General features: G+C 45.2%; 2 protein-coding genes across 5 annotated transcripts in view; one reads left to right on the top strand and one right to left on the bottom strand.

The window, feature by feature from the left end:
* AUNIP (aurora kinase A and ninein interacting protein) overlaps window positions 1–22,311 on the top strand; it is a 50,990-nt gene extending 28,679 nt beyond the window's left edge. Inside the window, exons 3-6 of one of the 4 annotated variants that reach the window (XR_012474549.1) lie at window positions 1,149–1,196; window positions 12,758–14,445; window positions 21,592–21,699; window positions 22,146–22,311. Coding sequence is in view for 1 of the 4 variants with exons in the window: in XM_074218076.1 (XP_074074177.1) it covers window positions 1,149–1,196; window positions 2,556–2,614 (107 nt within the window). In the remaining 3 variants the exon portion in view is untranslated. Of the gene's footprint in view, window positions 1–1,148; window positions 1,197–2,555; window positions 2,780–12,757; window positions 14,446–21,591; window positions 21,700–22,145 lie in introns of those variants that run through there. The other 3 variants (XR_012474550.1, XR_012474551.1, XM_074218076.1) reach the window with 3 other exon arrangements.
* On the bottom strand, window positions 1,622–26,240 carry LOC141508951 (selenoprotein N-like). The gene is made up of 12 exons (XM_074218072.1): window positions 26,073–26,240; window positions 24,763–24,880; window positions 22,107–22,276; window positions 20,964–21,176; window positions 20,383–20,507; window positions 18,646–18,783; window positions 16,932–17,013; window positions 11,491–11,679; window positions 7,867–7,972; window positions 7,618–7,730; window positions 7,377–7,478; window positions 1,622–5,017 (listed from the first exon to the last, which is right to left on the bottom strand). The coding sequence occupies exons 1-12, from the start codon at window positions 26,217–26,219 to the stop codon at window positions 4,847–4,849; spliced, it is 1,674 nt and encodes a 557-aa protein (XP_074074173.1). The 5' UTR covers window positions 26,220–26,240; the 3' UTR covers window positions 1,622–4,846.
* Window positions 26,241–27,460: the final 1,220 nt, after the last annotated feature.

A 27,460-nucleotide genomic window follows, 5' to 3' on the forward strand; every position in this document is an offset into this window, starting at 1 on the left:
CAGTCCAGGAAATACAGTGACTTTCCCGAGGTCACAATAAATCAGTGGCAAAGTCAGACCTGAAGTCTCCTGCTTCTCGATACATTCTCTATATTGAAGTTTCTGGGTTGTTGTGGTTTTGTTGTTGCTTTGTTTTAGAACCTAGAACAAGAACATGCCTGGAGAAGATTTAGCCCTATTTGGACTGGTGAGAAGTGGGCAGTGAATGCAGCCCAGAAGACTAAAAGTTGAAGACACAAAGGAAAATTTAGTTTTGAACATTTGAAGCAATGCTGAGGAAAAGGGGGAAGTTATGTCAAAAGAGTGGTGTGGAAAGTAGAAGAAATCTTAGATCCTAAGAGGAGAAAGCAGCAAGGTCAGAGAGCAGAGGGAGACTGTAGAAGGGTGACATGTAGGAATGTCTGGAGTACCAAAGTGAAAAAAAGGGAGCCAAGCAATGGGCCCATCCTCTGGATGGAGGGGAAGAGAGTTGATTATAACATTTATATAGCATTTCACATACATCATCTCATTTGAACTTCACAACTGTCCTGTCTTCAGGTGGGATGGTCATGCGTTTTCTAGATGAGAAATGTAAAACAGAGGTGAATTAACTCACCCATGGTCAACCGGTCAGTATCAGGGCTAGGTAAGGGCACTGGTTTTCCTGACTCTAATCACTACAGTGTGTTCAGAAGAAGATAATTAAATCAGTTTTTCTCATTTTGTCTCGTCTCTGCCAAGGAAAATTATAACTGGACTGGAAAAGGCAGAATAAAATGGTTAGGGAATTGAAACCCAAGATAAACAATGAGAAAAGACTCAGCAACTCTTGTCAGTTCAAATTGCCAGGGCCCAAGGGACTCCACTTTATTCTGGTTAGCCCTGAAGGGCCAGATGTAGGGTTAGATCTCAACTTGAGAGACTGAACAATTTGCAGCAATGAGAACTCTCCCAAATCTAGTTGTGGGTTCCAACTCCTTTGAGGGCTCTTGGTAAGGGCTGTATGGGCACATCAGGTGTTTTGTAGATATTAGGTAGAGGCTGGACTAGGTGACCTGTGAGTTCTGACAATAAATACATGGGAAAAGAGACCAGCTAATTAGCCCATTATTCTTCAGTACAATACCCTCCATGAATGCTATTTAAAATGTTTTATCTCCCTCCAGAAGTAAAATGTCCTGCCCTTCCTCTCCAAGGAGATGGAGTCACAACTGGTAAGAACTTAATGTTCTCTTGTTATAACAATAAAAATTTCAAGTCAGAAGACTTATGTCCCACCCTCCTTCATTTGTAAAATGAAAGGGGTCTGATTAGAGGATCTTGAAGGATCTTTTGAGCCTATCAAAGTTCCTCATTTCATAGGGTACAAAATTGAGACCCAAATAACTGGGCCAAGATCTAAAGGAAAAGATAGAATCCAAAGGAGTATTTTTGCTGTTGTAAACAAGTTACTTGTCAGAGGGTTTTTCTTTGAAAGTCCTTCCCCTTTCAAGAAATTCTCAAGGCATCTCTCCTGAAGGCTATGCTATCAATTGGTCTTTCAGGATGAGATGTGAAATATTCTTTTCCTTCTGACCTTTTTTTCTTTTACCAATTACAAGAGGCAGGAAACTGGCTCAGCATCAGAGGAATAGCATACTGACCTGTGAACATATCCATGACTTTATTAGAACACATAAGGACATCTTGGTATACAACAGAGGGAAAGGGCAAAAGGGGAAGATGAAATGGAAGCTCACCCACTGATCCTTCAGTTAAGGCTCCAGGCCCCATATGCAGTATTCAGTAACCACAGAGACTTGATTAAAAGTAGCAAGATTACTCAAAAGGCCAATACTTTAATCAAATGGAACTAATTTTTCAATTCATTGATATGTAAACCCTCTATGGTCAACTCTTAATTACTTCCAACAACACTGAATGGGGGCCTATACAGAGTTAATTCTATGTAATCTTTTTTTAGCACTAACACTTTGGACATCCTTCCAACTGTACTGAGATACAACTCAGGAAAAACTGGGAGGAGTACCTAGCTTCTGTTTCTTAGACTACATCCCATGCTGTTGAAAGCATCACCTCTCAAAACTGCAAAGCAAGAATCAGAGACCAGCTGTTTGGTCTCATACTTTTCCTAGAAGGGAGGTGTCAAGGAGGGATTCAACACTTTAGTGTACAAATAACCTTGCTTTTCAATTGTTGCTGGGTTGCAGACCATGAGTGAAGAGAATAAGTGTAACATTAATATTGATTAATGCCATAAAGGATTAGATGGGTTGATCCTGGTGACTTCAAGAATATAACTTGGCATCCAGTATCGTACTAACCCTTTCCTGGGGCCCTGGAGTCTGGGGAGAGCTTGGAGGACTTTTGTTAGTGTGTCCAAAGCAATTAAGGGAGTGTTCAGCTATTACCCCTAGTTAGGACTGCCTGCAGACCTCAAGGACTGGATACTAAGCATGTCCTCAGCTGGATGGGGGACCCTGAGGGAAAGGACATAGGAGGCAGATAGGTATTCTGTTCCCCCTAAAGGAATGTTTAAAAATATGAAGAGGGAGTTTTCTTTTCCCTTCCAGTTACTGTCAAGAAGACATCAAGCTTGACCCATCTGAGATTTAGGATCAAGCCATCATAAATAACAGCTGCAGGCAGAGAACAGAAGTCTCTCTTCTTACTCAATGGAGTTATCAAAAATATCTACAAACTGTGGACTAAAAAGTACAAATAGGAAAAATACTTTATGCATATAAAAAAGGTGCTCCAGCACCATGACCTTGACTAACAATTCAGGAGGTGATGGTCTGACTTGGATTTTGGGAAGGGGGCCCAAAGGGAGGTTGGGGGGTAAGGTGTGGCTCCAAGAGCAGAGGATAGCTTGCTTTCCTGTTTTCTCTAATAGTTATGGCTTTTTTAATACTCATTTTTCTATTGGTTTCCTAAAGTCAGATTTTTGGCTGGATTCTTTTTAAAAGACTGGTGCTGGGTTGATGGAGACTCCTTCACAAAGGCTTCCTGAACTGTGACTTAAAAATTCCACTGGAATCACTTGCAAAAAACCCTTCTGCTGCAAGATGGGGCCTAAGCTATAATTGAGAGGGTTTTGAGGGGCTAGTCAGCCCACTAGGACTAGCTAAATCCATTTTCCTGGTGTCTAGCAAGCCTTCTAACAGAATCATAAGAAATATCATAGATGATCTCATTTTTCAGATAGGCCTGAAGTGCTTGATGGCAGATTGCTTATCCTCAGTAAGCTCCAAATATCTGGCTGAGCTGTGTCAAATCCAATGCCTGAGGGGGATTAGATGATGGAAGAAGGATCAGATTTACCCTGCCTAGCCCCAAGAGGTAGAACTGGGAGCAGTAGGGAGAAACTGCAAAGAGCTGGGCCTGGCATAAGAAAAAACACCTTATTGTCCAGGATGAAAAGAGCAGGTAATGGGCTTTCCTCCATTAGGGGCTGGATGACTGCAAAGTGTACTGTACTTTTTTTGGTATGTGTGGGCCCAGGAGGCTAATGAGATCCTTTCCTACTCAGAAATCTGGATTCTGATTCATGCAAATCAAAATAGGAGACTCAGAATTTGAACCCAGATCTTTGGCCTTTACTTCGAGGCTCTTTTCACTTTACCAAGTGCCTTGAAGGTTGCATTCAGGTGAGCAACCAAGAACTGAACTGGAATGGAAAGGGAAGCATCCTGGTTTCCACTTCTCAAGGCTAGAGCCACAGTGCTTGGCTCTGCATGAACAGGTTAAAAGAGGTTAGTTCCTGCATACATGGTAGTGTGGTACGTGTGTGTGTGTGTGTGTGTGTGCATGTGCTGATTGTAAAGCAATGCTCTACTCGATGGGCTAGCCCAGGGCCAGCTCTCCTTGCTTTACCAGGCCATCAGGTCCTAAGTCTACAAAAGACTGCTGAACTCATTAGAGCATGAAACAAGCAGAGGAGGTCAATCAGTATCTCGGATGACAGCAATCTGTCCTTGAGATCCCCATCCTTTTAAGACCAAGGTGGGGGGGGGCTGGGATGGGGTCCAGCTGCCCACATCTTGGATTTGCTTCTACCTTGGTCCTCTTGTGATTTCTTCCCCCCAAATCTGGTTTCTTGTTGAAAAGCAGAGGCCAGACCATGTGAACCTTTAGGGATGTTCCTGGTGATATAGCTGTGTCTAGCTTCAATTTCCCTTTCTCTTCTGACCTGAACCAGAGGGCAGGCTGGCTTAGGTCAATTCCTCCAGATCTTGGAGAAGATGATGATAATACAGTCAGGGCAAACTTCGTGGAGCAGAAAAGCTGCTCAGGATGGACAACAGAGTCTCCCTTGGCCTAAGGGTGAGGCAGTTGTGCAATAAGTAGATAGCTTGGGGCCTTCCAGAACAAATTTCAGTTTTCTTTCCCCAGTGATGTTCTTCATCCCAAATGGAAAAGTAGATTCTTGTCTTGTTGGCTTTTGAAAAACTAGAGGCAACAGGATAGCCCTAATGGAGATAAAAGAAAAGGGTCCCAGGGTGCCAAGTCCTCAGGTGCCAGTGCTTCTTTCCCCACAGGAAACCCTGGAAGTCAATCCAATTTATTTTCTAAATTAACAATGAGAATTCAAAGCAGAAGCAGCTGAAGGAAACAGTGAAGAAATGGAACCTGCAACAGGGAGCCCTACACCCATCACTAGGGACTTCCAAAGAGGTCAAAGCCAGTAGCTTCATTTTGGGGAGACAGTTCTGTGGGCCTGAAACGCATGAAGGACAATTCTGGCTTTAGGATCAGATCCATCCTTTGGGCTGATGGGACATTTCAGTCACACTAGGTACTGAAAGAAGTCAGCCTGGAATATGAAAGTTCATCTAGCTCTGTGCTCCTTTGGTTGGGGGTCCTAGGGCTGAAGGAAGGGCTGGGCTCGGCGAAGTCCCTCCTTCAGGAATTGTGCATAGGTGGTTGTGGATGGATCTTCAAAAGTAGATGAGAAGCTGAAGACACCAGTCTCAATATCTTCTGGCTTCATAGAAGTGATGTCCAGGAAATAATTGGCATTAATATGATGGACCTGGGGAAGAAACAAGAGGCAAAAAAGGGTTCAGCAGAGGATCCACAAGTTTTTGTGTCTAGATCCTACACTTAGCCAATCAGAACAGGGGAAACCATGTTCTTGCTCTGGTCTGCCTGGCTAAAAAGAACAAAAAGCTACGGTTTTAGCCTAAGCCCTGCAGTGAAAGGTGCTCCTGGAGGACAGAGCCAAGATTGTGGAGAAAAGGCAGGAACATGACTGAGTCTTCCCCAATTTTCCTCCAAACAATTTTAAATAACATCTCAAAAGAAATTATGGAGCAGCAGAATCCACAAAAGGATGGGGTGAAACAATTTACCAGTCTAATTCAACTTAAAAAGTCAGTAGGACAAGTCTGCTGCACTGGGATGAAAATGGTGTATTCCAGTGCAGACCATGCCTTGGCATGCCAGCAGGTTTTGGGGGTAACTGAACTGGCAGCAGCAGCTTTTGGACCTCTTGGTCCACAGACAGTAAGGGGGTGAGACAACTGGTCAGAAGGAGATTTTACAGGTCCTTTTACTGCCACTGGGGTCAAGACTGCTGCATTACCCGTTCTCGATCAAGTTCACAGTCCTGTGCTGTAGTTTCAGGGTGACAACTAGCACACCAGAGCTTGTAGCTATGGGAGCAGGGACCCTGGTCACAGTTCCAAGACAGAGAAGAACACTTAGGGTCTCCCACTGAACAGATCACAGATAGGAAGGTACTAAACTTATGTCATACACCTTGGCAAAACGGAAAACTCAGACATCCCTAGAACTAGCTCTGAAAACAACTGCCCAAAAAAACTGAAGCTGGGGCAGTGGCCCCTCCCAGCCTGGGAGTCCAACTTTAACACAAAGTTAAAAGTCAAGAAATAGACTGAAAAAGTGAGCAAACAACAAAAAAGGACCTGACCATAACAAGTCACCATGATGACAAGAAACAATAAAATACACACTCATAATAAAAGAACAAAGTCAAAACTTCTACATCCAAAGCCTCTAAGAAAAATATGAATTGGTCTTACATTCAAAAAAGAATTCCTGAGAGAGCTCAAAATGGATTTTAAAAATCAAATAGGAGAGGTAGAAGGAAAAGTTGGAAAAGAAATGAGGGTAATTAAAGAAAATAGTTAAAAAGTCAACAGATTAGAAAGAGAAAAAAATACTGAAGAAAATAATACCTTAAAAAAACAAAATAGGGCAAAATGGTAAAAGCAGCATAAAAGAGAAGAACTCTTGGGGTGGCTAGGTGGTGCAGTGGATAGAGCACCAGCCCTGGAGTCAGGAATACCTGAGTTCAAATCTGGTCAGACACTTAATAATTACCTAGCTGTGTGGCCTTGGGCAAGCACTTAACCTGATTGCATTGCAAAAACTAAAAACAAAAAAAACCCTAAAAAAAAAGGGGGGAGAACTCCTTAAAAAGTAGGATTTCTCAAATGGAAAAGGAGGTACAAAAGCTCTCTGAGGGAAATAATTTCTGAAAAAATTAAAACTGGACAAGTGGAAGCAAATAAAAAAAGGAAGAAACTGAAATATCTCATTGGAAAAAACAACTGACCTGGAAGTTAGAACAAAGCAAAACATTCTCAAAAAATAAAACTGAGAGGAAAAGAGCTGTAGAATGGGATAAATTACCTCGCAAAAAAAGAGGCACAACAGAGTTATTATAGTGGAAGGGAAAATGGGGGAAGGAGGTGGGCTTAAAGCTTACTCTCATCAGAGCTGGCTCAAAGAGGGGATAACAGACTCAGTTGGGTATATAGAAATCTTTTATTCTAGAGGAAAGTAGGGAGAGAAGGAATAAGAGAAAGGAGAAGGAGTTGATAGAAGGGAAGGGAGTTGGGGAGGTGGTAGTAAGAAGGAAAACACTTTTGAGGATGGACAGGGTGAAAGAATTGAGAGTAGGATAAACAAGAAGAAAAACAGGATGCAGGGAAATATATAATGCAGCAAAAAGAGTACTGGGCCTGGAGTTAAGGAGACTCAAGTTCAAATACAGCCTCAGACACTTAAGAATTGTGTGACCCTACTCTCTGTTTGCTTATTTCCTCAGCTGTTGAAAGGGGGACAATAACAGCTCCAATCTCCCAAGGTTGTTGTGAAGATAAAATGAAATAACATTTTTAAAGTGCTTAGCACATTGTGCTCAGTGTGCAGTAAGCACTGTATCAAAGTTGGCTATTACTGTTGTTATTCTATGTAGTGCAAAGGCATGACTGAGGAACATGAAGCTCCTCCCAAGGTCTTCCGCTTGCTCTTTGAGCTCACCCAAGGTTAGTGTGTTTTGCCACAGTCACTTATGACAGTGCCCCAGCAGGCATCAACTGATGTTGGAGGCAGAGAGAATAGAGTGAGGAGGGGGCACGTACCACAGTCCCATTGGGTAAGCAGATCATCATCTCCACAGGGAAGCTGTACTTCTCCAGGTGCAGGTTGGCCAGCTGCTTGTGGAATTCATTTTCTTTGTTGTTCTAAGGAATTAACAGTTGGACAGTAAAGAGTTTGGCAGCTCATTCCTGAACCCCCATACTCCCACCCCTACTTCTATCCCCCCATGGAGAGCTATAGAGCTCAGGGGTAGAAAGAAGGGTTTCTTCTGGCCTTGCTCACCTGAAGCTCCTCCAACTCCTTTACAAGGGACCAGCTGCTGATGAAGTTGTCATTGAGGAGAGTGAGGATGGGCGAACTTTCCAGGACAGTTTCCCGGAGAGTCCGCCCTGAACCTGCTCCAGGAGAAAGTAGGACATTAGTCTATCACCATTCTACCCTGTAAATCTGTTGCCTTCTCTGATACCCCAAGGGTCCCTCTTCTTCCCCAAACCCCTCCCAATTCTCTCCTAGCCAAGCCCAGTACTTCACCTCAGCAGGACTGGTCATCTAGGGCCCCCCATAGCAGGATGGAGTGTACTAGTTTGTTTTCGGCCTTGGCTCGGTCAAATGCTTCGGTAAATGGTAGGTAGGTGACCTAGGAGAGGACATGGAGATTGGAAACCCTTTGTTGTTGGGGGAATGCTTGGCACCTCTCTTCCAAGAGCTCCCTGACCATAATCAGGATTATCCTCTCTTTTTATTTTTATTTTATATTTAATATTTATTCTCATTTTGTACAAATAATATTTATACATTAATATTCTTGTTTAAGAGTAAATGAAATACCCCCTCCCCCCAAAAGACTCGCTTGAGCAATAAAGGGAGAAAAATAAATTAAAATTAAAAAAATAATAGTAGTAATTGTAGGTATGGCCAGGTGGCGCAATGGATGGAGCACCAGCCCTGGAGCCAGGAGAACCCGAGCCCACATCTGGCCTTGTACTCCCAACAATCACCCAGCTTTGTGACATGCAAGCCACCCCAACCCCACTGCCCTGAGAAAACCAAAAAAAGAAAAAAAAGACCCAAAATAAAATAAAATAGTAATAATAGTAGGGGTGGCTGGGTGGCAAACAGAGCACTGGCCCTTGAGCCAGGAGCACCTGGGTCCAAATCAGGCCTCAGACACCTAATGATCACCCTGCTATGTGGCCCCAGGTGGGCCACCCAGCCCCATTTGCCCTGCACCCCCCCAAATAATAATAATAAAAAATGTGCTTGAGTCTTTGTTCCAACACCACCAACTCTGTCACGGGTGGATCACATTCTTTATGATAAGTCCATCACAAAAGTTACTTCCATATTTTTCCAACGTTGCCATTGCTGATCGCAACTCCCTCCTTTCTTATTTCTCCACTACCATGTACTATATTTTCTCTCTCCTTTCACTCTGACTCTGCTGTAGGGTAGCTGAGTGGCGCAGCAGACAGATCCCTGGCCCTGGGGCCTAGAGGCCCTAAGCCCCCCTACCATCCCTTAGGCCCAGCATCCACCTGGCCCTATGGTCCCAGACAGGCCTTCCAATCCCAGCCCCTTGCAAGAAGTAAAAAAGAAAATGTGTTATATCTGACCATTCTCCCCTCCATGGCCCATCATTTCCTCCATCACTCACATCCCCACCCCTTTCCCCTGTCCCCCCCTCTCCTTCTTACTCCAGATGCCTATACCCCATTGAGTATATATGCTGTTTCCTCTCCTAGGCACCTCTAATGAGAGCAAAGATTCCCTCATTCCCGCTTGCCTTCCCCCCTTCCATATCATTGGCCTATTCCCCCTCTCCTTTTTCTTTCTTCCTTTACATTTCCCTTTTTTCTATTGACTCCATTTTTACACCATATTTTATCTTCAAATTCAGCTTTCTCCTGTGCTTCATCTATAAAAGCTCCTACCTGCTCTATTAACTGAGAAGGTTCATATGAGTATTATCAGTATCATTTTTCTATACATGCAGTTCATCCTCATTAAGTCCCTCATATTTCCCCCCCTCCTCCAATCTCCATGCTTCACCTGAGTCCTGTATCTGAAGATCAAACCTTCTGTTCAGCTCTGGCCATTCTAACAGGAATATTTGAAATTCCCCTGGTTCACTGAAAGTCCATCTTTTTCCCTGGAAGAGGACATTCAGCTTTGCTGGGTAGTTGATTCTCGGTTGCATTCTAAGCTCTTTTGCCTGCCGGTATATTATATTCCAAGCCCTATGAGCTTCCAGTGTAGTTGCTGCTAAGCCCTGTGTGATCCTGACTGCAGCTCCACGATATTTGAATTGTGTCCTTCTGGCCTCTTGTAATATTTTCTCTTTGACTGGGGAGTTCTGGAACTTGGCTATAATATTCCTAGGGGTTGTTTTTTTGGGATCTCTTTCTCGGGGGGGATCAGTGGATTCTCTCCATTTCTATTTTGCCCTCTGCTTCTAGGATATCAGGGCAATTTTCCTGTAGTAATTCTTTGAAAATGATGTCAAGGCTCTTTTCCTGTTCATGACTTTCAGGTATTACAATAATCTTTAAATTATCTTTCCTAAATCTGTTTTCCATATCAGTTTTTTTCAGTGAGATGTTTCACATTTTCTTCTAATTTTTCATTTTTTTTGGTTTTGAAGTATTGAGTCCTGATTTCTCATAAATTCATCAATCTCCCTGAGTTCTATTCTTTGTTTGAAGGACTTATTTTCCTCAGAGAGTTTTATTATCTCTTTTTCCATCTAGCCAATTCTGCTTTTTAAAGCATTCTTCTCTTCAATAACTTTTTGAACGGTTTTATCCATTTGACCCAAGCTAGTTTTTAGCATGCTATTTTCTTCAGCGTTTTTTTGGATTTCCTTGACTAAGATGCTGACTTCATTTTCTTGTTTTTTCTGCACCTCTCTCATTTCTTTTCCCAGTTTTTCTTCTAACTCCCTCATTTGATTTCAAAGTCTTTTTTGAGCTCTGTCATAGCCTGAGCCCAATTTGTTTTTTCTTGGAGTCTTTAGATGCAGGAGCTTGTGCTTCCTCATCTTCAGACTGAGTGTTTTGATATTTTTTGGGCTCATATGCAAAATATTTCTCAATGGTGTTCCTCTTGTTTCTCTGCTTACTCATTTTCCCAGCCTAAGCCTGTTTTGGGGGTGCTTCCTGAGCTTTTGGGACACTCCCACAAGGGTCTCAGTGTGTGAGGCTCTGTCCTCCTTCCTGGTCTGTAAATGACCATAAGCACACCCTTCTGCCACAGGACTGAGGTAGGGGAAGCCCTGCTGTTCTATGGGGGGCCTAGACTGCGATCAGGATCTGAATGTGGTCAGAGCCCCAGAGTCCTGTTCCAGGGGTAGAGGACAGAGCTCCACAGTCTCTCTCTTCACTCCTCTCCTTAGGTTCAATGTGCTCATGCCCTGGGGGCTCCTGATTACCAGCTCTGCCTGCTTCTCTGTTTCCTAGATCTGGGCAGTGCTGGCCATGCTGCTCCTTGTGTGCCCTGAGGGCTGGACTTCAAGTGCTCGCTCTGGCAGAGGTCAGGAAACTCCCCCGCTGCTGTGAGCCATGGCTCCCAGCGCCCTGGGGCTGCCTCCAGGAGGCTGAAGTTCTTTCGCTTTGGCAGCCGCCCGTCCAACCCTGGGGAGCAGAGCCTTTCTACTCTTTTCCAGGTTACCTTGAGTAGGAGAACTGTCTCACTGGGTCCCTCTGTGGGTTCTGTCTCTCAAAAATTTAGAGTCCTTAGTTTTGAAGATTTTATGAGAGAGCGCCTAAGACACAATCCGTTCTTGTCACCATCTTGGCTCTACCCCTAGGATTATCTTCTCTTCACAGAGACCACATTCTTATTGAATGACTGACCAATGATAAATTGGGGACCAGAGTTGTTCTTTTTCTGGCAAAACTTCCTCTCATTAATCCATGGAACTTCAAATTCTTAGTGGGTAGGAGAAGGCCCAGTTGCTCAACCTCAAATAACAAATCCTCCTCCTCTGAAATAACCATTTCTTTCCAGTCTGTAAGCTCCCCAAACCCATTTGGTCCTATCCTCTCATCTTATTTCTTGTTCTTCCCAGTAAAACCTCCCAACAAAATGTGCTCTGAAGGGCCAAGTTAGGAAGAGGCTTTTGCTGATTCTGTCTTCCATCCCTTGGTCAGGCCTCACCTTCTTGAATGGGTACATGGCAATCTCCAGCTGCTGAGTGGCCTCCTCCCAACTGAGTTCCCGCTGCCACACAATATCCTCAAATACAAACTGAATGGGCTCCCCAGAAGGCAGGCGGCTGTCAATCACATTGCCATTCTCATCTTGGATCACTGATGGCACTGAGGGGCCCTGGGATTCAAGCTCCATCTGGGAGAAAAATGAAGTAGCCATTAAGGAATGAGAGATCCCCAAGGAGTCTATAGTTTGTGGGGAAAGGAGGGAGGCAGCAATGCTGGATCTCTATGGAAGTATGCATGGGCTTCTTTTAAGGAAGCAGCTTCCTGAGCCAGCCCTTTGGTTAGGACCTCAGCTCAAGCAATGTAGGGACACTGCAGAAGAAGCAAGTACCATGGCTTCTATATTCAGTTAGATTAATGGAAGAGAGCTGTGCCTGAAGACAGGGAAATCAGTCTGATTAGATAGCTGTATGGAAGGGGCTAGGTGGGTTAATCAGATTGACTGCGTCTTTGTGCCAAAACTCAGTTTCATATCCTAGACTGCCACTTCTTGCAGAAATGGTCAGTTATGAGAAATGTTGGCTCAGGGCAAACCTGTCCCCATTATAGAAGGAACTAATGAAAAGAGCTCATAGGACTCAAACTTACAGTAAGAAGGGCCCTTCCCATATAACACTGGTGTGCATCACAGAAGTAGGAGGTGCTAGGTGTGCAGTGAAGTATATCTGTCAGTCAGACATGGCCATATAGCAACATTTTAAAGAAGTATCAATAAAACATTACTGTTCTTCCTCAAATATCAGTGATAGTGTGGAAGAGACACTAATTGACCTCCTCTACACTTTTTCTTAAAACAAAGGTTTTATCTTGACACTCATAACTACATTTCAATATAATGTTTCATTTGTAATCCTATTTATTTATTCTTTTTCTTTTTGGAAGGGTTAGGCTTAGGGTTACAGTTAGGGTTTAGGGTTAGGGTTTGGGTTGGAACTAGGGTTAGGGTTATGGTTCCAGTTAGGCTTAGGGTTAGGGTAATCCTATTTATTTTATTTAAGGTATTTTACAACCTTATTCTGAGAAAGGATCCACAGGTTTCATAAGACTGCCCAAGGGGTCTGTTCATGTAACACAAAAGATGAAGAAAAAGATTCCCTTCCTTTCCTTCCTTCCTTTCCCCTGAACTAGAACATCCCTAACCCTGACCTTTGGGGCAGGTATCAAATGAATGATGTTGCCATATTAAAGTCCCCTTTGCCTTGGCCTAGGAATGGCCAGCAGGACACCTGCCTGCCCTCTGAGGAGACGGAGATGAGAAAAATCAGACCTTGGGCCTCCCTTGGACAATGCTTTCTTCAAGGCAAGTATTCATTTCAACCAATATGTATCAAGCATCTAGCGGCTAGATGCTGGGGATACAAAGACAAAATCTAAACAAGTTCCTGCCCTGGAGGAGCTGATTCTTAAAGAATTGGGAAAGTAATAGAAGAGGCAGAAAGCACTGATGAAGAGATGGGGATAGGGGTCAGGTAGGAGTAGGCTCAGGTACAGCTGGACTCTGAAGAAAGCCAGTGAGAGGCCAGTGATGGGGAAGTGGGAGTGCATTCCAGGTGTGTAAGGCCCTGATGCAGGAAATGGAAAATTGTGTGTGGCCCCCCAGATGTGGGCCAGTCTAAGTGGAATGTGGAATGTACTAAAGAGGGGGGGGACTAGAAGTTGAGAGAACAAGATGGTGTGGGTTTCAAATACTAGGCTGAGGAGTTTGTGTTTTATCCTAAAGGCAATAGGGAACCACTGACTAATTTTGAGAAGGGGACCAACCAAATCAGAACTCCCTCCAGCTCTGCCCCTGGGAGGGAAGAAGCATTTGGTCTCTAAAATCTACTGCCCTGGGTGGTCTACTTTTCTAGAAAAGGCTTCTATGGAGTGAAAGGCCTGAGGAACCTTGGGTGATTATTTTGGAATACAAAGGAATCTAAGAGAAAAAGTGTGATTGTAGAATTGCCAAATGGAAGAGAAAAATGCTGGTGAGCACAAAGTCAATAGGAGGTGGTAGAGGAGGCATTGCTCAGAAAGCCAGATATTCAACTTCAGTCACATCAGTATACATGACTACTGTCAAAAGGAGAAAGAGGAGAAACTACTCCTGGGCTGCAGACTGATGGGGGTGGGGGAGCAGAACCAAACAGATACCAAGGGTTGTTCCTTAATTGAGAAATGATCCAAAGATGAGGACAACCAGTTCTTAAAAAAGAATAGCAAGGAGAGTAGGTGGTGCATGGATAGAGCACCAGCCCTGGAGTCAGGAGTACCTGGGTTCAACTCTGGCCTCAGACACTTAATAATCTCCTAGCTGTGTGGCCTTGGGCAAGCCACTTAACCCCATTTGCCTTCAAAAACCTAAAAAAAAAAGAATAGCAAACTATTAATAACTCAGTGAAAAAATATTCCTCTAATAAGAAAAACACTTGGCAAATTGGCAAAGATGAATAGTAAATGTTGAAAGGACTATGGGAAGACATGCACTCCTGATGGTGCTGTGAAGTGACCTAATCACATCAGAAAAAAATTAGGGATTATGCTAAGAGTGACTGTAGGTGTCCATATTCTTTGATGTAGAATTCCCAAGCCTGGCATTAAATCCCATATACAAAGAAAGATTGTACATACACCAATATATTCCAAGAATTTTTTTGTCACAGCAAAGAACTGGAAACAAAGTAGGGACTTGGATATAATGGAATGGAATGTGATTGTGCTGTACACAAGAGGGTTACTAAGAAACATGGAGAAAACTAGGATGAAGCTAAGAAAAGTAAACAATGCACATAAGGATTTCAATAGTATAAACAAAGAGGCCATAAAACCTAAGGGAACCTCATTTAGCTGCACTGGTCAAGCTTGGCCTGGGAAAAGAGAACCTCCCTCTTACAGTTGGACAAGTAGGAGACAATGGGTAATTTCCTTAGACACAGATAGCACATGACTTGGTTGGTTTTGTTTAATGGGCTTTTACTTTGTTTCAAAAGAAAGCTTTCCAGGAAGAGAAAGGTATAGTTCTAAAATGACTGATGTGAATACAAAAGGCATCAAGGAAGCCAGAAGCTCTGGAAAAGAAGAGCTTCACAAATATCTCATTTAGTTTTACTAACAATTCGGTTGAGGAAATGGAGATAAAAAAAGCTTGAGTGACTTGCCCAGAGTCCTACAGCTAGGAAGTGTCTGAGGCTGGACGGGAGCTTGGGCCTTCCTGAGTCCATGCCCAATAGTCTGTCCACAGTGCCATCAGCTGCCTTTAAGATAACTGCGATGATAAAGGGGAAAGACAGAGATGAAGAGAAGGCAGCAGCCAAGTTGTGGCAAGTCAGGTGAAGGCAGCAGGTTTGAGCTCATAGTCAGATTACCTTTGGCAACTCGGAATGGATTCAGTGGCTATTACAGAGGTAGTACTGTATACCAAGGCTCCTTCTTACCAAAGAACCCCTTGCCATTTCTCTCAGAATGCTAATGCTAAGGATATAATTTATTAAGGGAACTGGTTTATACCTGTTCCTCAAACCTCTCCCCCCTATCCAAACCATATAAAATGGTTTTATTTACACAATAAAAGATACAGAGAATTTCCCCTTGCTGGTAGTGGCAATTACCACCTCTCAGGGGACAAGTACAATCCCCATGACTCTTGCATTCTAGTATAGGGGCATATTCCCATTATAGAATTACATTTAAGCTTTGTAAGGTAAGTTATTCATGGTTGTAAATCTCTATCTTTTGTCTTTATGAACTATTCTAAGATTTCCTCTTGTTTATGACAGCAACTGCCAGGTCTGGTATGATTCTCTACCTGTCATTTCTTGGTAACTGACCTTCTTCATGGCCGTTTTCAATATTCTCTGATGTGGAAGCTTTGGATTTTGACTAAGACATTCTTGGGACTTCTGTTAGGGTTTCTTTTAGGAGGTTATTAGTGGACTATTTTTACTTTGCCCTGGGAGTCCAGGAATTCTTAAATTATTGCTCTTTGACCTATTTTCCAGATCATTTGACTTTGCTATCATTTTTATTTTAAAAATCTTTTCATACTTTTCTAATTTTTTTTTTTTTTGCTATCTAATGGGGTCATTTATTTCTGTTGGTCTATTCTAGTTTTCTGGGAGTTTTTGGGTAAAGTTTACCACTTTTTGTTTTAAGTTTTTCTTCTCTTTCTAATTCTGTCCCCAGACGTTTCACCTCTTTATCTCTTACTGAATTTCTTTTAGGTATTAATGAAGTCCATTTACTGCTTTGAATGTCTGTTTTAATTATTATGAAATAACTCTCTCTTTGGTATGACTTTCAGGAGTCTCTGGATTAATGGTAACTTTTATTTTTATAGAGACCGGTATCTTCTTTTGACTCTTCCCTCTAGACTTTAGCTCCTGAATTATGGTTTCTGTGCTAGGGCCAGGCTTTGCCCTCTCTGGGGTATGGCTAAGCTAAGAGCAGTGGTAGCATTGAGGCTCCCAGGTCCAGAGCTCTTCATCTTCAGAACTTTCTATTCCCTCTCAAGACAGAATGCTAGCTACCTTGGAACTTGTGGGTCTAAGAGGCCTTGATGCACTGGTCACTACCATCTGTTTCCAAGGTCAATGCCACAGTTTACAACTATCTTGGAGCTTTCTTATGGAGCTCTTGCTGCCTCCAAGCAGGCTACAAGGATATCTGTTCTGTTTCTGGTCACACTGGGAAGCTTCTGGCTTATTTTTCTGCTTTGCTGGCAGGATACCCTCTCCTATTGCCTCTGGGATTTTGACCATTTGTGTAGTTCTAGGGTAGATGAAATCATTTTATAGAGTTAATTCATTTTTCAAACTGTTACTAAGTCTGTATTACTTTTAGGTTTTTCCTGGAATAACAGTAGGAGCTTGGTTGCCTAATCTCCTTTAGGCAGCTATCTTGGCTGAAAGTCCTTGTGATACTATCCTAGGGAGATGTCAAGGTTTGCTCTTTCAAGCTGTATCTGTACCCTGCACCTCAGTGGGAACCAGGCTTTTTTTTTTTTTTTTTTTTTTTTTTTAGGATTTTGCAAGGCAATGGGGTTAAGTGGCTTGCCCAAGGCCACACAGCTAGGTAATTATTAAGTGTCTGAGGTTGGATTTGAACTCAGGTATTCCTGACTCCAGGGCCGGTAGTCTATCCACTGTGCCACCTAGCCACCCCCAGGCTTACTCTTAAACAGAGAGTGAATATCTCCTCTCATAGCTTACAACACAGGTAAGTGTGTAAAACCCTATGTCTTCCTGATGTCTTTACTGTATAGCTAGGAGAGACATGGGTCAAAAGATGCTATAATCTCATCCTGTCAGACAAGATTTAGGTAGCAGAACTAACCCAAAAGGACAGAGTCAGGAACTGTGGAAATGCTGCAGATAGGTGTGGTCAAGGTAGCAGAGCCACGCATACCTGAGGGAGGTAACCAATGTCGACTTCCATGTTGCTCTTCTCATTAGCTCCATACAACCACTCCATGTCCACATTCAGAGACCTGGTGGGAAGTACATGATGACTAGGGAGTCTGCTAGGGGGAAGACAGAGAAGGGAACTTGTGCCTGACCATGGGCCAAGTCACTTATCTTCTCGGAGCACCACTGTCAGGTCAGCCATGTCACCTGATCGGTGGGGCCAAGACTAAAAAAGGTGGCTAGAAAACAGAACTCTAGGTTTTTGCAAAAGAGAACTAATGTGGGTACAAGGTCCGGCTCTTTGGGTTGACGGTCAGAAGACGTAAGCTATGGGGCAGGGGGTTGGCCAGAAACATCAAGGTCTAAGCAGGAACTCTTTTAATAAGGTGGGATTCCAAAGGGGGAGGAGGGGAAGGCTTCAGGGACCCAGCCTAGGGTTGTGTCTCTATACATAGCTTCAGTTTCCTAAGGATGGGCATCTCAAGGTTGTGCTGTACAGATACCATGGTGGGGAAGCTAACCTATCAATACCAGCTGGCAGTGGGTGACCTCCCTTTCCACACCCTCTCCAGGGTTTTTCCTTTTGTGCCTAAGGATTTCTCTGAGGTGGAAGGATTGGAAGATGCTGAGCTTCTCCTGACCTGAAGCAATTTTTGCATCTATCACTTGGGGGAGTTCTAGGACTTACTTTCTCCCTAAGTGAAGAACAAGCTCAGGTGGTGCCATCTGAGAGCTGGCAAGCCTTTATGGAAGAAATCAACAGAAGGTGCATGACTGCAAAGCTTTAAGATTTACAAGCACTTTCTCCATATCCTCAGGATATAGAGATAGTGAAATTATTTCCATTTCACAGATGAACAGACTGAGGTCATCACATTAGCAATTAAGAGTCATAGCGATACTGTTACCTTATTTTCAGGGCTTATATCAGGACCTAGTCCTTCTGCTGGCCTAGAATCATATTAACTGGAGCCCTGCTGAATACTTGGAAGCTCAGAGGACTTTTACAAATACCGAGCTCCTCTTCTCTCTCAGAATGGGACACCTAGCACAAGTGGGAAACTGGGCAGGATCTCTGAAGACAGTCTGATGGTAGCCCCTGGCACCCTCCCGTTCCCAGCTCCCAGTTTTCTCATTTGACCATAGCCACCTGTGGCCTTTCCTTCTTCCTTACTGGGGAGCAGGGGAGGTGGCCCAGAGGAGTCCCCTGCCCTGCCATGCTCCCTTCCAGGCCTTCCTCACCCTGGCATTGAGTTTCCCTCTCACTCCCTCCCCGGGAGGCAGGTAAGGTATTTTTCAGATGACTAGAGAGGGGAAGTGCCTTGCTGAGGTTACCAGGACAGTTGAGCTGAGACAGTTCCTGGTTTCTGGTTCAGGGTTCTCTCTAGTCCCTTCTCTGTCATAGCTGAGGTGCTCAATGAAAGCGGGTGAGCCAGGCTCAGGGCAGCTGTTTCTGGGCAATTTAGGGCCAGGTGCCAACTGTAAGGTTGAGGATGTGGATGAAGAGCCAGATACCAGAAGGTGGCTAATGTGTGGGGTGCATTTGGTACAATCTTTCCCTAAGCACCCACTCTTTCCTCCAGTTAAAGCAGGATCTTCCCTCCAGCGAGAGAGGAAGGGGAAGCTGAAAGTGATAATGGCAGCAGTACTAGCACATGGGTACAAGACGGAGCCCCAAGGACCTAGAAAATCCCAAAGTTTCCTCAGGATCCTACCTGTGGTTAGGCACAAAGAGCTTGAAATCCCGGACATGGGTGGCATCTTTGGTGAGGATGATGTGCCCAGTGAACTGTCCTGGAGAGAACCAGAAGGGAAAGTGGGGTGGCTCGTTGAGTTGGAACTCAGCGTGGATCCTGTGGCCGGAAGGGAAGGAGGCACAGCTAGGAGGAGGCACTAGTGGCTTTCCACAGTGGGGCTGAGGGAGGGGAGCAGGGTCTCAGCAGGGACGTCAAAATTCCTGTCTGGCTCCCCTCATAGATCCAACACCTTCCACCTGACTACCTTTCACACACAAGGGGTTTTACTGTGGAAAATTATACCTTATGGGACTGGAGAAAGCTATTTTCATATGCCCCCAGAGCTCAGACTCTGACTATGACTCAGACTCTCAGAGTTCTGGTTTGTAAGACCAGAGGGGGAAATGGGAGAGCCTGTTAATTTGGAATTAAGTAAAGATCCCATGGCTGGAGGGAAAGGAAACACAACTAAGATTGGGAACTACCTGAATCTTGGGGATGATTGGGAGAAAAAGCAGGTTTTAGCTACCAAATGTCCCCCTTTGTCCCCTACAAAGGCTGTCTGTCTAGGGGCTAAAACTCTTGACTCAGGTGAAGTTAAACATTCAGAAGAGGTTCAATCCAGTTATATGAGAGAAGAGAATAGAAAATAAACTATGATAACAGCTGGTATTTCTATAGGACTGACATAGCAAAGCACTTTTCATAAGTTATTATCTTAATTGATCCATAGAACAGTCTAGTCACTTGAACTATATCACATAATTAGTGTCCCTGCTGGTTGTGAATTCAGGTCTTCCTGACCCCAAGCACAGTATCCCATCTTCTCTATCAATGGTGTTGGAGGACACTTCATATAGAAGGATTCCTGTTCCTTTTGCATATTGACTTGGTTTTAATTTTTTGGGGGGGGTTGGCAAGGCAACGGGGTAAAGTGACTTGTCCAAGGTCACATAGCTAGGTAATTATTAAGTGTCTGAGGCCAGATTTGAACTCAGGTCCTCCTGACTCCAAGAATGGTGCTCTAACCACTGCGTCACCTACCGTTTAACTTGATTTTAAAATGTAATATTATCTTTGTTGTGTTGTACTTTTATTTTGTTAAATGTTTCCCATTTAATTATAATTTGATCTAGTTTCTGTACTCCATGTGCAGACCTCAGGTTGCCTTGGCACCTGCCTTTCATAGGTGAAGAGTCAAGGCAGAGAATACTCTGTGGAAAGAGGAGGTGGGGCAGGAATGGGGAGGAAAGAAGCAGCTTCCCTGCTGACTTCTACATGGCCAGAGCCTAACCCAGGCCAGCACAGAATGCATGCTTTATAAATGCTGCTTCCATCTACTTGGATGACAGAAGCACTGACCAACTTAGCCCAAAGCAATTCTTGGTGCAGGACCATCTTAAGAACTGAAATCCATGGATAATTTTTCCAGGAACAAGCATCTGAACCTCCTCTGACCTAATCATCACTCCAATTCAACTGATTACCAGAGCCACCTCTACAATGTAGAATGGATGATTTTCAATCCTTCCCCCGACCCTCAGACTCTGGAGGAAGGGCTATGTGAGGAGCAAGAGAATGAAGTCCCTGCAGTCCTTCCCTGTGCAGCTCTGACCCGGGGTGGTCTGATTCCCTGCCCTATAATCTTCTCCTTTTTCTCCTTTCTGCCCCTCTCACTCTACCCCCCATCCCAGAGCACCAGGGGGCTGTGCTCACCTGAAGGCCACAGTATAGTAGGAATCACTGATGGCTGTGAGGCAGGCCACTGCACCCTGAGGCCCAAAGCGGGTCTTCACAAAGGGCCTCGGGTGGAACATGCTCAGCAGTCGGTGGATGATGACCTGAGGGAGACAAGGGTGCAGACCCCTGAGAAGTTGGCTGGCAGAGGACTGGCTTCAATGCCAGTTCATGCTCAGTGGCAAGGCCTTTTTCTTCATTTCAGGTTGGGATAAGGTGTACTTTTTCTGGAAGACTTTGAAACATCTCTCCTTTTGTGCCTGTGCCTCCACCACTGATAACTATATGGAAGCCTACCAGTCTCCTTAGGGTGGCCCAACACCAACAACCCACCTACTGCCCCAGATTTGACCCCCAATCTGACCTTGCATCTGTCCCAGGACTCTCTGCTAACCTACACCTTTAGTTTTAGTTTTTACTTTACTTTTCTTCCTCCCATTCTCAGAGGCTTGGAATGAAATGGAATAGCTTTTAGCACCACTTAGGTTCAAGTTCTAAGCTAGGAGTCAGTAACAGAAATAGGAAATGGAGACAGTCCCTGCTGGAGCCCCCTTCCTTACCTCTTTGCCTTTAGGAGGAGGTGGGTAGAAACGATTGTTAGAGAGGTATCCAGTAAAGATGCTTAACTCACTGGGAATGATCCACCAGGGCTCACCCAGCTCCATGTTGCTTCTGGGGGGCAGGAAAGCCTTGAACTGGTGAGCAGAGAACTCCATGAGCTGGGAGGTGGGGGTCCTCCATTCTCGAAGACCAGACAAGGCAAGATGAGAAACCTAGGAGGCAGCAAAGGGTCAAGTGACTAGACTGTGAGATGGAAGACCTGGGACTAGTCAGTGGCAGGCCACCAGAGGGGTAGTGCCAGCCGAAGGTTCGGAAGCATAACCAGGGCATTCACCAAAGTATTGGGAATTAGCACGAGGGTGGGAGGCAGGAAGTGACTGGTCCTGAGCAGCTGTGTTCCAGCTGTGTATGAGTTCTGACCTCCCAGCCAGCTGACCTCTAACTGCCTGCCATCACCATTTTAGCTTTATCCTCACCCTTCTACTCAGCCTGTTCTGCTACAGCCCAATATTCTGGAGAGGGGAAGATTAAGCTGGGAGGAGAAGGGGAAGGACCATGTGAAGCAGCAAGAACTGCCGGAGGAGCTGACCGAGAGATGAATTTAAAGTTTATTTTTTCAAATCACAGACATACCCTCTTGTGGGGCTTCCTTCTCCTGAATGGCTGGGAGGACAACTGGATTCATTGGGGCTTTAGGGCGACTTGTGGGCTCTATATTAGCATCTTTTATACATGGTAAGTCAGCTCTCAATTCTCTGTATATCCACTTTACAGACAATTTTTAAATGTGGGCTTGGCTGACCCCAAACTCAGCAAAATCTTCAGCCCACCTCCTCAAAATTCTGGGTACTTAGGCTAAGTAAACATTATTATGTAAGTCTACAGTCAATAAAACCATACCATCAAAATACATCCCGGAGTCAGGATCACAAAGGCAGTCAAATGACAGAGGCAGGATTTGAATCTGGTCCTCTAACTCCAAATCCCACATGAAAAAAGTTAGCTTGGGTACAGGATTACTGGTCCATGCACTTCTGGGCAGGCAGCATGACCTTCTGCATATCCCCACTTACCAAGTTAGGCTCATGGGGTGAGAAAGCAAGTGATATCTCAGATCTTTTGGGATGCCCCTAATTACTCACCCCCAGAAAACCATCTTTGCTCTTTGTCATGGTCTCCAGGAGCAGGGGCTGGAATCGGGCTACTATGGACAGCTTCTCCTCTGAGGACACGTTTTCCTCTATGTACAGTGCCTCATTGGGATCGTGTGGCAACTTCTCTTCTTCCTCAAAGTCAATGACAGACATTGACCCTATGGGACACAAATGAAATCAATGTTCTGCTCTTCCCCTGGGAAATCTGTGTGTCTTTGTGCAAGATATTCCCCCCTCTGGGCCTCAAGTCCTATTCTGCTCCCTTCATTCTCCTGGGGAATATTCACATCTGTGAGGCAGTCTTTTAACAGGAACAATATGGTAAAGACTATAGGGAAAGTGCCAGAGTAAGTAAGTAAGTGTGTGTGTGTGTGTGTGTGTGTGTGTGTGTGTGTGAGAGAGAGAGAGAGAGAGAGAGAGAGAGAGAGAGAGAGAGAGAGAGAGTATCCAGACTAGTCCCATCAAAACTATTTTGAAAACAGAACTTTCTAACAACAGAAAACACTCAAATAAGCCAAGGAGGGAAAAAAGGTAATCCTGGCTACAGGTTGAAGAATCCTACAATACCAGAGTAGAGCAAAGCACCAAGAAGATGGAGAAACCATCTGCCAAGAAAGAGCAAAAAAGCCCAAAACTCTAAAAACTGAGGAAATACCAATAGATATGACAGAACAAATAAAAACCACTCTGAAAGAACTAAAGGCAATCACTACTTAAAGGAGTACCAAGAGGGCTAAAAGATGTCAAGAAACTGGTAAACATGATGAAAAGCCTCCTCCACAAAAGAATATACCAGAGCAGATAATCAGAAAATGGGACAGATGGAATACAGATGAGAACAGGATGGAACAGGCAATAAGGCAGAAAAGAAAAACTATAGCTGGAGAATAGTCAGTCTCTGATCAATGAGCATCCTAGGGCAGAAGGAGAGCAGCTCTGGGCCTGAGAAGCAGGATGGCAGCCTGGGATGGGGGTGGAGTGTGGACACAGTTCATTTGAGGTGAGAAGATTCAAGTCTCATTTCTATTACTTTGCTAGCTCTGTGACTGAAGACTTGCCATTTTGTTTGTCTGAACCTCAGTTTTTAATTTGTAAAATGGGAATAACAGCCTCCTTCCTAGGGTTGTAAGGAAAGTGATTTATATGAATGTGAGTGATAACATATGGAGAAAAAAATTGGAGTCAATTTCCTAAACTAAAAAGGATCTTAGTTAGCTTAGAAGGAATTCAGAGGACACTTAAGAACTTCCCTGCAAACAAGACTTCACAACCAAGGCTTGTGAAGCTAAGAATTTCAGGGCTAAGAAAGTTCAAAGATAGGTCACTATCCCCAGTGGGCTTAAAGAAAGTATGTGGAATTGCTGAAAGGAAACCTGTCCAAGCAGAAATGAGAAAGAACAAATCAAAGGGATATGTTCAGGGACTGACCTCAGATTGCTCCAAAAACAATGGAAAACAGGGAGGAAAAAGCTGCACTAAACTCAGTTTTGAAGGCACTTTAATGAATTCCTCCACAAAGGCTGATGGACAAATGCACTCAACCTGGAGACTGGGAATAGTAGCAAAGCAGCTGCAGTAGAAGATAGTAAAACTAGGGAGGACAAAAGCCCCATTTCACTCATCCAATGATTATTCCAGATAACCTTCCTTCATTGGGATATCTGATTGCACATTCATGGGTATCTTCAATCAAGAGAGGGTCAACATAAGTGACCCTGGTAGCCCCTTCTAGCTCCAGATCTATAAGAAGGCTGACCCTATTATTTAAAAAACAAAATTTAAGGCAATGGGGTTAAATGATTTGCCCAAGGCCACACAGCTAGGCAATTATTAATGTGTGAGGTCAATTTGAAGTCAGTTCCTCCCCACTCCAGGGCTGGTGCTCTATTCACTGAGTCACTTAGCTGCCTCCCTGTCAGTTTTCAGACAAGAGGTTAAGTAACTCTGAAGGGCACATATATAATAAGCCTGATTCAAACTCGGTTCCCAAAACTTGACATTTAACCCTCAAAGTTCAATGTTCTTTCCATTGTAACAAATAGTCTTCATGAGTTATTGGGGGTTTGCCTTCTGGCAGGATCCTGAACAAAGTTCAAATTCTTTTGTCTGGTATTCTAAGCCCTCCAAAATCTGTTGTCACCCTAAATTTCTAGTTTTATTTTTGGTTACACCCTCATCCCAAACTTATAGCCTATGCTTTCCTTCTGCTTCTATAGGTGGGGCAAAAAGATCTGTTAGGCTGCTACGATATTTAGGGGAGGGGGGAAATGGGGAATGATATCCTATTCTAGTCACCGGCAATGGAAGTTGTGAATTAAAAAAAAACAACTAGCTTTCAGATATTGCTTTAAGATTTGCAAAGCAATTTGTCTCATTTGATCCTCACCACAATCCTGGGAAATGCTTATTATCCCCCTTTTACAAATGAGAACACTGAGGCAGACCGGTCACATAATTAGTGTCTAAGGCAGGATTGGAACTCAGGATCTTAAGTCTTCCTGGTTCCCAAGTCTGAGACTTGGCCATTGCACTATCTGGTGACCTATTTGCAGAGATGTTGCTCTGTACAATAATTCCTCATCTCTCCCTTAAGCCTCCACCTTCACATCCTCCTCATCCATCCACATTCCTCAACTCCTGCTACCTGTGAATTTCTCAGCAATGGGTTTGAATTCTTCTGGGCTGATAGACAGGTCTTTGTCTAAATCCAGAGAGGAGAACAGGTACAGGCCTTCTGTCCCCAGGGACTTTAGTGCTGCCTCCTGCCAAAGAGCAAAATATGGAGATAATTAGGTTATACAGTTATAAAGGAAGATAATCCGACATTCAAAGAGCCAGCTAACTGGACACACAACCAGACAGACACTGGCAGACAGACCAGGCAGGAAGACGCTGACATTCAGACAGCTACTTGGGTAGGGAGACCCTCAAGAAAGGCAGGCAGCCCCTCAGACACAGAAACATTCGATACAGGCATGTGGAGAGGCGGACACTCCGAGAACTTGGCCCGCAGGTAGGTGGACAGTGAGATGATCCTCAGAGGGACGGGCAAGTGGACAGGCAAGACAAGCAGCCAGGTGGCCACTTCAGAGGCAGGCCAAGTAAGTAAATGGGTAAGACGTGAGAAAGAGAGGAGACAGAAGACAGGAGAGGGGGGAAGAGAAGAGAGGAGGAGATGAGAGGAAGAGGAGACAGAAGGAAAGATTGTGAGAGATGGAGAGATGGAGGGAAAGAGATATGGGGGAGGTGAGAAAGAGTGAGAGGAGATAGAAGACAGGAGAGAGGGGAAGAGAGGAGATGAGAGGAAGAGGAGACAGAAGGAAAGATTGTGAGAGATGGAGAGATGGAGGGAAAGAGATATGGGGGAGGTGAGAAAGAGTGAGAGGAGATAGAAGACATGAGGGGGGAAGAGAGGAGATGAGAGGAAGAGGAGACAGAAGGAAAGATTGTGAGAGATGGGGAGGTGAGAAAGAGTGAGAGGAGATAGAAGACAGGAGAGAGGGGAAGAGAGGAGATGAGAGGAAGAGGAGACAGAAGGAAAGATTGTGAGAGATGGAGAGATGGAGGGAAAGAGATATGGGGGAGGTGAGAAAGAGTGAGAGGAGATAGAAGACATGAGGGGGGAAGAGAGGAGATGAGAGGAAGAGGAGACAGAAGGAAAGATTGTGAGGGAGGGAAAGAGACACGGGGGGAGGTGAGAAAGGAGACATGGGGAGACAGAGGGGAAGAGACCGAGGACAAGGAGAACAGAGGTGCGGAGGGGGGGGGAGGTGCGGGGCGGGGCGCGGGGCACTGGAGCCGGGAGGCCCCGAGTTCGGATCTCACGGCAGCGGCCTCTGCGCCCCTGGTGCCACCTGAGCCCAGAGGGAGGGGAGGTGGAGGGGGTGGGGGGTGGGCAGGGGCCCCAGCCGGCCGCCCCTCCCCCGCCCGCGCCCGCGCCGGGCAGGGCCTGACCCTCAGCGCCGCGGCCTGGGCCTCCCGGTAGCCCGCGTATCCCCGGGCGGCGGCGGCGACGAGGGCTGCGAGGAGCGCCCCGAGCAGGACCAGGCTCCGGCGGCGCTGGCGGCCCGGGGGCTCCGGGGGGCTCCGGGCCCGGACCATGGCGGCGGCGGCGGCGGCGGCTCCCGGGCGCCGGCCCTGGGGCAGCAGGCGGGGCGGGCCCCTCGCAGCCCGGGCGGGGAGGCGGGGCGGGGGCGGGGCCTGGGCGCGCCGGGTCACGTGCTCTGCCATTCATCCCGGAGGCCCCGAGCCCGCGGCGGGGGCGCGCACAGCGCACGGGCCCCGCCCACGGCCGCGCTCCCGCCCGGCGGCTGCGCAGTCTGCGCCCCGGGGGCCGTGCCCGGCGCCCGCGCCAGCCGGGCACGCGCGAGGTGAGCCCGGGACAAAGGAAGGCGCGAGGGCCTGCCCAAGCTGGTCTCCGCGCGGCGCTCACTTGTTTGTTCAGAGTTTGACAGGAGGCAGCCCGGTAGGCCCTACAGGCGCTGAGAAATCTTAGCCGTAAGGAAGAAAAATAAAGTAGAAGCGATAGCAAAATGACATAATCAGAGAACGGGTTTTTGCTTGAAGGTAGGAGTCCTTGGCCTTTGTTTAACCTCCGCAGCTCTTTCTCTGGGTACAGATGGTTTTTTCCATCACAGACAGCCCCAAATTGTCCGATTCCAAACTGTTGTGTTTTAACTGTTTAAAGCAGTTCTTCCTTTCTTCAGGGTCCAGGCCACCCACCCTCCCCGGTCCCATAATTATTTTCCAAAAACGGTTATTGGGAATTCAGCCGCAAACACCAGCTTTGCTGGTTCTCTCCCCGGGGTATTCATCACTGGCCCGCGTCTCCGGCCGGGCCACATGGTGATAGATCTTTTGTATCAGATGGATCACAGTTTCTGGCCCCTCCAAGGCAAGTGTCCTGTGGGTTGTCCATCAGGTTTTCTGTAGATTTTTGCTAGGGTTGTACAGGTAAATATTTAACCACCAGTGTTCTGGGTGGGTAGTGGGCGGGGTGGGGAAGTACACAAAAAACACTTATAAGTTTAATTGGAATTAACATTTTCTTCATCACTTAAATCTAGAAAAAAACATAAAACAATAAATCAAGCTCTGATTTATAATTTTAGCTGGTTCAACACATGATTTTCCAAAACTAAAGAGCTGGGGATTCAGTGAAATCAGAATAGAGAGGATTGGGGTCTCAGATTCAGAAAAGAGACTCATCAACCCTACACTACTGAATGGACTGGATTTATATCCAGACTGTAATTGAAGGAAATTATAGAGGAAAAGGACTTTTTATGATGGCGAAGAATGGGAAAAATGAGATGTCCTTCAGTTCCAGGGAATAGTTAAAT

The sequence above is a fragment of the Macrotis lagotis genome, chromosome 1, assembly GCF_037893015.1.
Source record: "Macrotis lagotis isolate mMagLag1 chromosome 1, bilby.v1.9.chrom.fasta, whole genome shotgun sequence".
In the NCBI taxonomy this organism is placed as follows: Eukaryota; Metazoa; Chordata; class Mammalia; order Peramelemorphia; family Peramelidae; genus Macrotis; species Macrotis lagotis.